The sequence below is a fragment of the Antechinus flavipes genome, chromosome 3, assembly GCF_016432865.1.
Source record: "Antechinus flavipes isolate AdamAnt ecotype Samford, QLD, Australia chromosome 3, AdamAnt_v2, whole genome shotgun sequence".
Classification (NCBI taxonomy): Eukaryota; Metazoa; Chordata; class Mammalia; order Dasyuromorphia; family Dasyuridae; genus Antechinus; species Antechinus flavipes.
The window spans coordinates 473,807,120-473,820,596 of NC_067400.1; the positions used below are offsets into that span (position 1 = coordinate 473,807,120).

Below are 13,477 nucleotides of genomic sequence, written 5' to 3' on the forward strand. Positions count from 1 at the left end.
GAATTAAGTGGACTTTAGTGAGTCCCAGACTTTTCTAATGGGCTATTACACTCATGAGCTCCAAGTCTCAGAACTGTTGCAGGCCACTGTGAGACTGAGGCTCCCACAAGGGCCCCAATTTTCCTTGTTGCCCCTCCAAGGCAAAGAACCAAATGTCATCACCTTCCTCCTTTATCCCATACAAACTCAACAGGTACCCAGCTGGGGGGAATATACTTTTTTCTCACTAGTCATTGAGCCTAACTTTCCCAATTTCCAGCTCTTTCCCAGAAAAATATTGTGTTTTTTGTGTTTCACTGGCTATTTACAAAACTGCCTCTACTAGTCAAGGTCCAACAGAGATCTAGGTCCAGAATTGGGAATTGAGGAAATACTGTTCCCACTTTCTCAGCTCTTTCCCTTTTCCACCTGGATCCTTTCTCCACTACATACTGGTTTATTCCAGCTCCTGGATGAGTCAGTGGATTTTCCAGTTCTCTCCCACTCTAAAGTGTATGTTGGGGGTGGGAGAGTTGGAGGGGCTGCAACAGAGCCAAGAGCAAAGGAAAAAGTGACTCCTAGCTTGGTTCAGGCCAGCAACCCCCAACTCCAATGGGAACCAGATGCTTCATCTGGGCCTTTGTTTCCTGGCCAGCACTGCACAGTGTTTAGCACCAATGTGGCCAGAACCATAGAAGAGGGGGTCTCCAGGGCAACTTCTAGGTATGTGGAAAATGGGTCAACCTATGTAATATGCTCTCATTGGAAAGTAACATTTTGTTCTTGCACCCCAATGGTCATCCTATACTGTCCACAAATAATCCAGAGATACAAAATTAGGAATGATTCATCAAACCCAAGGGCAACTAAAAATAACTAGGGAGAGTCATAATGGACCTCACGTTGAACATAAGTTCAAGTATAGTACTATTATTGAGGTGATACAAATTGAGATAGCCAAAAACTTGTTTTTGAGCTATTTAATCCTGTGACAAATCACCTATTAAAAGCACCCTGTTTTGAAAAGGACAAGTAAAATCCCATTACAACAAATACTAGTATGATAGAACATATAAAATTCCATATCTTGTAAGATGTGGAAAAAGTATGTGAGTGTATATAGCTTACGTATATGTGTGATTTGTGAAGGAGAGAATAAGGGTTAACAGCTAAATCCATCAAGATTCCCTTCTATTTAGAGGTGACAATATGAATTAAAAACTGTGATGTGAGGAGTGGGATGTAGGGCAAGCAGAGCAAGGAAGCCCATTTTCTTGAAATTTGGAGTATGTGAAGGGGAAGAAAAAGCTGTTAAGTAGCTTGGAGGAGATGGGATGAGGGAAAAAGTGTGTCCACAACAACCTCTCTTTTGCCCTTTTGTCAGTACATTTATATATTTCAAGTTCACTGTAGAAAGAAAGGCTGGGTTCTTTTATCTCTACCCTCTGCAGGCTAAAAATGTCATTGCTACCAGTGTGCCATAATGAAATTTTCCTACAAAGAAAAAATTAGATGCCCCTTAAGTCACTGAAATTTGTGCTAGAAGAATTTGATAGACTATCTTAAGATCAGAGGAAGAAAACATAAATTTTATTCTCATGCTGCTTTCCTGTGAGATTATGGGTAAAATACAAAACCAAAACAAATTTAAAATATACCATGTAACATCATCTTACTAAATGTATTCTCATGAATTGGCTGAAAGTAAAAGAGGGAGTGGGCAAAGAACAAGTTAATGGAGACATTTTGTAATGTGGTCTAGGAAAGGAAATTTGATATATGTATTCCTCAGATATTAGGGGTTTTTTGGTTGTTGTTGTTGTTGTTGTTTTGCTGAGGCAAGTGGGGTTAAGTGACTCTCCCACTGGCCTAAGGTCACACAGCTAGGAAGTGCTAAGAGTTCAGATTTGAACTCTAGCCCTCCTAACTTCAGGGTTGGGGCTCTATCCACTGCCACCTAGCTGCTCCTCAGATACTAGCTTTAAGGTTGAAATATAAGTGCATCAACTCCTGGGAGACTTGCCTGCTGAGGGGCATTTAGAGGTGTTTTTCTCCAAAAGGCACTATTTAAAGAAAAAAAAAAAGGCATAAAAAATTTTAAAGGTATTTTGAAGAGGGTTGTCCTAGTGGCTTTCTTTGGGAAGACAGAAGAAAATGAGCAATTCCAGGGATTGCTTATGCCATTTAAAAGGGGGGAGGATTCTGAGCCCTGACTTTGCAGCCACAACCCTGACTCCCGTTAGACCTTCCCCATAGGTTTTGCCAAGGACTCAGGAAATTACCCTTGTCCCATAACACACCCTCTGGGTCCCATAAAGGTTCCGAGTTGAAGTTCCAAGGCCGGGAACTGGAGTTGGCCATCAGGTTCAGAAATAAAAGTAAATATTTCTGAAAATGAAAATGCCGCCCAGTTTCTCCAAGGCTCATGTCTGGACTGAGAACAGCTGTCCCTCTGCCAGATTCTGCGGGGGGTGCGGGGGAGCAGCGGGCGGAGCGGTGGCTCCGAGCCCCGCTCCTTGATGGAGGTCATCCAGACGGACCTTTCGCCTTACCTTGAACACGCCGGCATCTGAGCCACATCTGGAAAACTTGTGTGGCAGCTTTTGCAGCAAAGCCGAACTGCAGTGTGCGCTGCGGCGCGACCCTTGTCACCGGCCCCGGACTCGTGAGGGGGAGGGCAGGCAGACGGACGGTGTCCTTTCAGCTTTCTGCCCCCGTGTCCCCCTTTTCTCCGGGAAGTGTTTCCAGACAGTGCTTGAGCGCCCCCTGCTGTGCTCACAAAGTCTTTTGGGGGCCAAACCTCAAGGAATCCCATTTGCAAAGTCCCACACCGAAGAATGACCATTTTCAACAGATTCGAAGGACTCTGAAGGACGCGTGGACACTCGAGCGGGCCGGTTTGAACCGGTACCCACACTGATGATTTATAAAGAGTTTAAACAGCAAGCACATCCAAACTGATATGGCTCGCTTAATCGAGGGGCCGACATCCCTTTTGGCCCCAACCCCCAAATCACCCCAGGTTCTCGTCCGAGTTTGTTTCCCGCCACCCTCGCAACACGTCCGGGCGTCCCATTGGCGAGGAAGGGCTGCGTCGGCGTCCTGAGTCCCAGTGGAAGTGTCCGAGTCCCTGGCAGGGGCCCAGGATCCCAGCAGCGAGGGCAGCCTGGAAGCCCCCCTCGTGCTCAGGGGCCTCTGCCGAGTTATTCCCTGGCTCCCCCTCAGCGCTCCCCCCTCCCCCACACATGGCTCCGCCGGAGGGTTCCCCTGCGCATCTGTTCTCTGCGCGCCTCCTCGGGCTCCCGTCTCCAAGGCGAAATCGCATCTGGGGAGGTGAGCTTTCTGGGAAGCAGGAGGAAGGGGCAGACGCCGGCCCCTGTGAATCAGGGGAGAGAACACGTTGTCCCGCTGGCCTCGTCTCCCTCCGCGCGGCTCGGGCCCAGGCAGAGCAATAAAAGGAAGCAGATGTCCTGGCCACCCTGGCAGGGAAGGCCGGAGGTCGCAGCCCCGTCGCGGGGCGGGGGCCTGTCAGCCCGAGCCACGGGGAAGAAGTGTCAGGAATCATTCTTCTCCGACGGCTCGGCTGGCCCTAAAGCACGACTCTGACCCAGGGGGCGGCCCACCCGGCCCGAGCGGCGAGCCGTCGGGTTTCTCCCAGCGCGTTCTCCCTCTCCTTCATCCTAGTCCGGCTCTCCGAAATGCTTTTCTTCCGAGGTCGCTAAAGAGGAAAAAATCTCTGCGCACATTTTTCAAAACTCTGGGCTTCAGTTTTCTCAAGAGGCGCGCCAAAGGGGCGGCAAGCCCCCGGAACGTTCTCTGTAGTTCAGCGCGTGTGTCTGGTCAGGTGGCCCCCCTAGGGGGAACCCCCCCCCCCAATGCCAGCGGGGCTCCTTTTTAAAAAGCAGGTTCTTGCTTCCTGACTTAATCCTACTTCTTCAAATAGACTATGTGTAAAACATTTTGTAATTATAAAGAGTTACATGAATTTGAGCTATTGTGGTTAAGCGGCCTCAAGTTTGGATCAACTAGTCTTTTACTCCTTATCCCTAATCTCCCTGCTCCCTTCTCCCTCAGCCACTCACTGAAATGAACACTTAACAGAGGGCAAATCACTTAATCTCTCAGTTTTCTAGGTGGCTCTGTAATTATAAATTGTAAATCAACTCCCCATGCCATGGAAATCACAGATTCAGTCCTCTAGCCATTGTGCTCTATCTAGGTATGCGTTGGTCTCTTATCTATGATCTCCCATGCCATCTGCCTTTCTTTGGTTATGAAATTCAAAGTAGTGTCTAATAAAGTATCTGATATGAGAAATTTTTAAGTGGACTTTTGATAATGAACCAACCTTGATCGAAAACTTAAGATTGTACCTGCCTCTATAACCTGTAGTGTGTAAAACTAGCAAAAATGTAATACACTACTTCCCCTTCAGGAGTTTTGGAGATGTTTGTAAAAGGATCATCTGTGACAACCCCTTCGTCTTACAAATAAGAACACCGAAGCACAAATAAGTGACTTGCCTATGGTCATATAGGTGGTAAAAACACAGGATTCAACATTATTTTTCTGACTCAGAATTCAGCATCAATTGCTCAACACCGGGTCAAGAAACCACAATCTAATTAGGGCCCAGATGGTGTAAAGACCATGGGTCTGACCCACCATTGAGAACAGTTTCAATTTCAGGGGTGTGAGCAAGGAAAAAGCCTATAACCGGAGGCAAAAGAACAGTAGTGGAAGAAAAGTGTGGTCAGCCAAGGGGAAAAGGAAAGTTAGGTTTTATCCCAGGAAAACTCTGCACAGATCACCCCTGCTGGAAGATTCTGATACAATGGAATGGACAGACAATGGAATTGTTTCCACTGGCCCTTGGAAAGAACTTGACAATTATTTTAAGGAACAAGGGGGGAGTTGTGATGGTGGTTAGTTAAACCTATGGAATTCCATGCTCCTAGTCCAGGACTGAGGGAAGAGTGTTTGACATTCAAAGATCTTTGAGGCTATGTCCTCATCCTGGTTTCCAAGGACCTGAGGTCTGACAAAAAATAATTTCGAACTATTTCACCATAAGAAATAATGCTTAATAAATGTGTGTTGCCTGCCTGTCCTGCCATTCCCAATCCCCATTTCAACCCCCAAAGTTTGCCAATTTTTATTGTGTTGAATTTGGAATGAGAGGTCCCTTAGGTGCAAATCCCAGATTTTACCACTTAGTAAGTTATTACCTTGAGTAAGTCAGTTCACTTGTCTAGGTCTCAGTTTCTTCATTTGTAAAATAAGGTTTAGACTAAGTAACCTCTGAGGTCCCTATTAACTATTAATTATCCTATAATCCTATCAGGTGGCATTCCTTGCTTCCTCTGCCTGGGCCCAAAGAGGTTGGAGAGAAGGTAAAAACACAGTTTGCATCTCCTGAATCAAACAAATTTGAAGACACAAGTGAACAACTGGCTTGTTGTAGGGAATCTTAACAAATATATCCAAATTTAGTTCTCTAGACTTGTGGCTATAATAAAATGTCTCCAGGATTCCCACTGGGGAGGAGATCAGCTAGTTTTTAGGACTTTATTCTCAGCACCCCCCTTTCCCTCCATCTCAAAGCTTCAGAAAATTGGAAAATAATTGTCCCCCAGAAACTCACATTTATGTTGCACTTTAAGGCTTACAACCTATTTTCTGAGGAGCAGCCAGATGAATTCAAATCCAGCCTCAGACATTAGACACTTATTATCTGTGTGACCCTAGGCAAGTCACTTAACTCCAATTGCTTTAAAAAAACAAAACAACCTATAACTATCTTCTGAATAACAGCTTAGTGAAGTATATGTATATATATACACATATACACATATATATGTATATTATCATGTCCATTTTATTAAGAAACATATAGTTTAGGTTTCTTATAATCTTACAATACTTATAATCATACAATCTAGGAATGATTTAGAATTGGATCACACTCTGTGATTGCTTTGTACCTATCATATATTTACTTACACATGTACCATTTTGGTGTTGTCCAGCTTCCCAGAATAATGTGAGCTCTCCAAGGGTAGACACTACCTTTACTTATCTAATACCATCTGACACAAGGTAGACAATAAATGTCTATTGAATTGACCGTAGGTTCCAACCCACTCAGCCTTCAGAATGTAAAGTGACTTGCCCAAGATCACACAGGTAGTAACAGAGTTAGGATATTACCCCAGGCTTTCTGAAGCCAAATTACCCACTCTTTCTTCCCTCCCAGGCTGTGCGCTCTAGTAAGTGTCTAAGCCAAGATTCAAAGCCAAGTTTCCTGATTTCCAATCCAATCTCCTCCCACTGCACACTGACGCAAAGTTTGGGACTTTCTACTTTCGCCTCTAACTTATAATATCTATGAATCAAGGTGGAATAAGCCATGCGGAGGTGGCCAAGTACGCAGTTTTGATTGAAATAATAGATCCTGAGATTCTTTCCCCCTAAGGAAATGTAGAAATAAAAATGACCAGAAAGCTGAAAACATTCCTGCTCTTCTTAAGGGCTCTACCACACCTGCCGGGGGTCAATTTTTAGCTGGAAAATTTTTCATATTGGAATCTTCCTTACATTTGCACTTTTATACCTCGAGCTCCTAATCCTCTGGGTGGTCTATGTGACTTTAGATAAGTAATGTAAACTCCTTGGGCTTCAGCTTCCTCATTAAAAAAGAAAGAAACTGAAGGGGGAGTTTCAATGACTTGGCTTCTGAGGGCACTTCCAACTCTAGATTTGTAAACCCATGACATTGAAAATCTCATGGTCTCTCCTAGAAAGAGAAGAGTGTCCGAACTGTGCATATTTACTTGGGTAAACTTGGCTGTGAAAATAGTGAAACCTCCCAGTTGGAGTTAAGGGTCGGGGATGAGATGGAGAGAGGAACTCTGATAGTTAAGCTCTAAACTCAAATGAGAACAGGTATTCTCCTCTCCAAGAGTAATCTCACCGTGTCAACCTAGACTGAAGAAGTCATCCTGAGGAGGGGGCAGGTAAATTGCCTGGGAGCCAAAGAGGCTGTGGGAGTGCTGAGATCCAAGGAAACAAGTCATATCTGAAAGCTTCCAGCTGGGCCCAGCTCCTAAAATCCCATGTAGCCCAGAAATCACTTAACCCTCAGCTTAAACACATAAATGCCATGTTCACAAGCACATTTTCCTGTGTAAATGTGTATGTAAAGTCGTCATTTTGCAATGCATTGTGCTGCACTAACTGTAAATTCCTTAAGGAAACAGACCATGTCTTATTGTTGCTTTCTGCCCTCCACACACTTGATATACTGGTCCTTGACGCCGTTAGTATACACAAGTTTATTTTCTGGATCAGTGTCCATTAGGTTGCAAAATGCAAAAAAAGCAGATTTCACCTGTGTGGTCTACCTAAGACATTAATAAGTAGGTCGTTAATTAAAGTTTCACTGTTGGGAGACATTCCTGGGATCCAAAGCAGGCCTGAAAGAGGATCCTTTGGAAGCTTCCTTTGATTACTTCCAGGATCAGAAATAATCCAAGTATCAGGTAAGTATCTTTGATTCAATTTTCCAGTTTTTCTTCTGGGGTATGGGCCACCTAATGAATACCATCATCCAACTGTGGAATTCATTCGTGTAGATTCTGATAACTGACCATCAGTGCAGATGAGCCTCCTGCAAACAAGGAGCACCAATCCCCTAAAAGTTCCTTCCTGGGTCCCTGTCTACAATTTGTTTCTGCAGTTACTACCAGCAGATATGCTGTTTTAGCATAAATAGCAGGAAAGGTCATTCCCCTCCCTAACTTTCTGCCCTTTTTCTTCCCAAACACCTCTGTGCTTGGCTTAATCCTTTGTGCTTATTATCCACAGTCCATTTCATCAACCCCAATTAATAGGGGACTGACCCATTGTAAGCTGGTAGGGGATGATAGAGTGGCCAGATGGAAGGATAGAGGCTGGTCTACTACTGCCTGAGGGGTGGGCATGGTAGGGAGGAAAACCTCAGAGATTAATTGGATTTAAAATACATAATTCATTTCATGCCCTAAATACTGCATTTGGCTTCAGCTGAAGGAGGCTCCAATAATTGAATTGTTTTAGTTTACATGCTTTGAGTGAAGTTTTTGGATTCAACATGCAAATTTATGCCAAATAGGCAAACATTAAATTGTGACTTTATATGAAATTGAAAAAAATTTTTTTCAATCAGCCCTTCTCTGATATGGAGTAAAGAGCAAAGGAAAAGCAGACAAGTATTACTGATTCCAAGCCTATGCAGCCTCCCTCACTCTCCTCTCTTCAACAATCTCTCCCCCTTCCCAATATAATTAGTTCATGTGTCATAGTTACTCTAGAGCTAATATCTCCAGCAAAGGAGAATAATTAGCAAATTTGTCAACTAGGGTCCAACTAGAAATGATGTTTGCTTAAACCAGCGTGCAGGATTCATTAAGAGTATTAGTACCTAAAAAACTATTGATAATATGACATGATATTTTCTATTGTTCATCTCAAGTCACAGGGAACTTTCGATTAGTCTGAAAACAAAAAGTGCTAGGTTTTGATAGGTATTACACTCACTTTTCTGAAAGTGACCAAAACTTAGCTCTCATCTAAGAAAACTGACCAGATATACTTGTATACATCTGTGTAGATTTCTGGTTTTTTGAGTATATATGTACCAATATATGTTTTCTTTCCTTTATACACCAAATTTTCAGGCAATATAACTCAAAAATAACTCACATGATCGAATCAAAGGGGTAACTTTCCAAAACAAAAGTGAAAAATGAGTATGTGGGTGTGTTTGGGTATGCATATGTGAGTAAGACGCAGAGATACAGAGATATAAAGAGATGAGAGAAGAGGAGAGAGCAAGAGACAGAGACACAAACAAAGAAACAGAGACAGACACAGAGAGAGATAGAGACAGAAAGAGAGAGGAGTAAGGGAAGGAGGGAAGAAAGAAAGGAGGGAGGGAAGGACAGAGGGAGAGACAAACAGAAAGAGAGATAAAAATGTATGTGTACATGTGTCCCTGCCCATTTTCTGCCCTACCCACTCTTTACCACCTAAAAAAAAAGATTCACCCTTTAATACTCCACACGTGGATCTTCTCTGTCCCTTACAACCTTTCCACTTGCCAACTTGACCCAGGCTTTCAATCCCAAGCTGTTCTCTGTGGGCATAAGTCCCTGGCTGCCCAGGGATTGCTGGTGCCATTCTCCCATGCTCAAAGACTTCTCTCCTTTGCTTAGGAATGGGGTGCATTCGCTCTGGCCACTGAATTCATTAGTGAATACTTAGCAACCACACCAAGAACTGGAATCATGTAAAACTTTCCCCCTTTAATGTACATTTTGTCCCCATTATCTTCCCTGGGGTTCTGGTACCTTAAATACATTTGAATAGGGCCTTTATCAAGAACAAAGCAACAATTACAATAAACTGTACACATTAAGTCATTTCTTTGGAAATAATGTTCTGATTCTTCCTATTATCCACCCCCTCTCCCTGCCATCGCAGAGCAAGTCCCCTCCCTTATCCTGGGCTCCATTTATACACATTTATCAACCCAGGTGCTTTGTGGGGTCTGGTGTGGACAGAACCATGGCCATCTCCCTTTCCCCCAGACCCAGCAGAAAAAGAACAAGGGGTCAGACTGAGCTGGGAAAAGCAATAGGAGATCGTTTCCAGGCCCTTGGGTACAAGGGCCACCCAGTCTCTGCTAGATTTGTAAGCTCCAGGAGATCACGGATTGTTTAATTTAAACTATATACCTCCCCTAGTCCCAAGCACTGTGTTCTCCACACATCAATTCCTTTAAAAACATCTGTTGATTTTAATTGAATTGAACTCTTCTCTGGCTCTGAGGAGCACCGGCCAACACACAGCTTCAGTGGGCCATCCCAGCACAAAAGCCAACAAAGTTTTCAAATAAGGAAACAAAGAGAAAATCCAAAGTGTGGGACAAAGGAGGCTGAGGGTGTCAAAATTCCAACAAGAAGGTGTTGCTTCTCTTTGGTCCAAGAACATCACTTAGTCTATGAATGGAACCAATGGCCCATTCCCGTGTAGGACAGCAGCCAGCACCCAAATGTACCATTATTTACCCCTTCTCAGAGCAGGGACCTCCCCTTCTCAAGCAAAAGCTTCAGGAAGCAGATGGCCCGGTGCTTCCTAGAGAAACTTCTGAGTGTGTGACCAAGCTCCAGGCAGGTGCCCCCAAGCACCCTTTCATTCTCTGAAGCCTACAGAATTTCTGATCTTCTAAGGCACCGCAAGAGAGATTACAGGGCTTGGAGAATAAGGGAAGCCTGGGGATCTTCTCAATGTGAATCACACAATCCAGCCCTGCTGTGCACCCCCAACCTCACCCCCCGAGAGTACATAGGTCTAAGAAAAACATTTCTCAACTGGAGTGGAGGAGGAAAATCAACTCTGGTGTAAAATTATTAATTTAAAAGTATTAAAAACTATACACAGACACACAGACACATAACAACTGGGAGTCGGGAAAAACGTTCAGCTTCCTGGAACTCATTTTCTTCAGGTCTAGGCAAGACCCTAGCTCCCCAGCCCAAAGCCCCCCGGCCATGGGCACTGCTCACATGGGATATTCCCGTCTCAGCAAAAGGAGAGACGTCCAGAGAGCATCTCCTTGGGGAGAAAGGAGAAGGCAGAGAGACGTCTCTCAGGTCCAGACTCAGGGACGGGGTCAGAGGGAGATCGGACATCAGCTGAGACATAGTCCTGGGAGTTTGGGGGGTGAGGCTGGGCTGGACCAGAGGCAAGTTTGAGGCTCCCCAGGTAGATTTGTGACTCTCGGAGACAAGAGGATAGAGTTCATATCCTGGAGGGATCTCAAGGGAGGGATGAGTCCGTTGGTCCACCCTCCATACTCCTATGAATGTGAGAGAAGAGGCCACCACATTTAGAACAAGTCCTACACTCCCGTCTGCTCTTTAATCCAGTCCCGGAGAATAGGGATTCTCGTGTAGACTCCTGGCTTGTTCCGCCGAGCGCAGCCCTCACCCCAGCTCACCACCCCAGCCAGGAATATCCGTCCGTCATTTTCCACACTGGACAGAGGGCCCCCTGAGTCACCCTAAAAGAAAAGAAATCCCAAACCATGTGAAGATCACACTCCATCTCCTAGATTCCAGCCATTACTGGACTCGCTTCCCAAACTTCCTCTCCCATCTGATCACACCATTTTACAAAACCACATCCATGTTCATAGTCTCTCACCCTTCCCCCCCCCCCCACTCTCTGTGTCTCTCTCTGTTCTTCTCCTCTCTCTCTCTCTCTGTGTGTGTCTCTCTCTGTGTGTCTCTCTCTGTTCCTTGCCTCTCTCTTCTTTCTCTGTCTCTCTCTCTCTCTGTGTCTCTCTGTTCCTCTCCTCTCTCCTCTCTCTCTGTCTGTCTTCACCTCTGTCTCTCTCTATCTCTGTCTCTCTCTCTGTGTCTCTCTGTTCCTCGCCTCTCTTCTCTCTGTCTTCACCTCTGTCTCTCCGTCTCTCTCTCTTTCTCTCTCTCTCTGTGTCTCTCTCTGTTCCTCACCTCTCTCCTCTCTCTCTCCACCTCTGTCTCTATCTCTCTCTGTTCCTCGCCTCTCTCCTGTCTCTCTCTCTTTCTCTCTGTCTCTCTTTCTCTCTGTCTCTCTCTCTCTCTGTGTCTCTCTCCCTCCCTCTCCCTCTCTCTCTCTCTCTGTGTCTCTGCCTCTGTCTCTGTCTCTCTCTCTCTGTTGCTCTTCTCTCTCCTCTCTCTGTGTCTCTCTCTCTCTGTCTCTCTCTCTACCTGTCTCTCTCTCTAACTGTCTGTCTCTCTGTCTCTCTGTGTGTCTCTGTCTCTCTCTCTCTGTATCTCTCTCTGTTGCTCTTCTCTCTCCTCTCTCTGTGTCTCTCTCTCTGTCTCTCTCTCTACCTGTCTGTCTCTCTCTCTGTCTCTGTGTGTGTGTGTCTCTCTCTCTCTCCCTCTCTCCCCCTGTCTCTCTTCCCTCCCCTTCCCCTTCCCCTCTTCCTCAGCCCATCAGTCCCTCTGGTCTCTCCCCATCCAAAGCTGGTAGTTGCCTACCTGGCAAGAGTCAACACCCCCATTGAGGAAACCGACGCACATCATGCGGGGGGTCACCTGATTGGGCAGCAAGGACTCACATGTGGTCTGATTAATCACTCGGATCTCCCCCTTCTGGAGGATCAATGTTCCTGTGCCTAGTGGTTGGGAAGAAGCAGCAGAAAGCTCTCAGGAGGGCCCGGCGGGCTCTGCCCCCCCCCCCCACACAGCCCCCTCCCAACCCGTCCAGCTCTTCCCAAGGAGGAAGAAATCAATCAGCCCCCCTCCCCCTGGAACAGGAGTTCCACATCCGAGGAAGCGAGCCCCAAAGAGATCAAAGGGGAATGAGAGCGGGGGAACGGGGGGCTCAGGTGCCTTCACAAACGGGGGACCCAGAGGGAAAGCTCTCCAGGAGCCTCTTACCTCCCTCCTTCGTGTGCCCCCAGCCCGTCACCCAGATGGCCTTGCCCGCGGGGAAGACGTGGGACGAGTCAGGCAGGCAGATGGGCCGAATTACAGAGCTGAACTTGACGGGCTTGTCCAGCTCCAGGACAGCAATGTCGTAGTCGAAGGTGAGGTCGTTGAAGGCGGCGTGGGGGATGATCTGCTTGAAGCCCCTCTCCTGCACCCCCTTGACACTGCGCTTGCTCTGGTCGTGCAGCCCCAGGAAGGCTTTCCATTGGGTGGGCTCAGAGTATCTGGGAAAGACAAAGAGGGAACCGTACATTCAACAGCACGGTCGTCCTGGGGATGAGGAAAGGGGGCTCCGAGTGCCGGACTTAATTCTCTCACTGACTTTCTCAGTGGGGGCACACAACACTCTCTCCCTCTGGGAGACACTTGTAGGCCCCGGGAAATGTTGTGGTTGTTTATCCATCCTTTGTTCTCCAAGAGGACCGATGACATCAGGAGGGTGATGTCTTTACTTGAAGATGAATTGGATTTAGTGAGGCAGGGCTGTGTAATGCCATCAGCCCCACTCTCTGGGTGATGTTGTTTCAACAAATATTAATTCTTGCTATGGAAAGGCAGCGTGCTGCTATAGGAGAAAATCTGGGCTTGGACTCGGGAAATACCTGGGCATAAATACTGCCTCCAATGCTGAAAAGCTGCTAAGCTTGGGCAAAAGCTTCTGTTATCTCCCCACCCACCCAGACTCCAGGGCTCCTATGGTGAACATCACAAGGAGACAAGCCAGAATTCTTCAACCCCCTGACTGCCGTCCCTCAGACCTTCTCAGCTTCGCTACTTCTTCTCCCCGCCTTCCCTCTCATCACAGAAAAGGAAAATCTCCCCGTGCTCACTAGTTTCACCTCTTGACTGTATCTGTCCCCATTCTGTCCATCATCTTCCCTGACCTCCCTCTCTCCTGCAGATTCAGTCTCTGCCTCTTCACTCCAGAGGAGAGAGTGGGGCTGATGGCATTACACAGCCCTGCCTCACTAAAT

General features: G+C 46.2%; 1 protein-coding gene across 1 annotated transcript in view; it reads right to left on the reverse strand.

The window, feature by feature from the left end:
- Positions 1-9,303: 9,303 nt before the first annotated feature.
- The window catches only part of ST14 (ST14 transmembrane serine protease matriptase), a 72,437-nt gene continuing 68,263 nt past the window's right edge, over positions 9,304-13,477 (reverse strand). The window contains exons 17-19 of the mRNA XM_051986671.1: positions 12,453-12,727; positions 12,051-12,187; positions 9,304-11,083 (exon numbers count right to left, since the gene is read on the reverse strand). Of these exons, the coding sequence (XP_051842631.1) occupies positions 10,922-11,083; positions 12,051-12,187; positions 12,453-12,727 (574 nt within the window). The 3' untranslated portion in view covers positions 9,304-10,921. The remainder of the gene's footprint in view (positions 11,084-12,050; positions 12,188-12,452; positions 12,728-13,477) is intronic.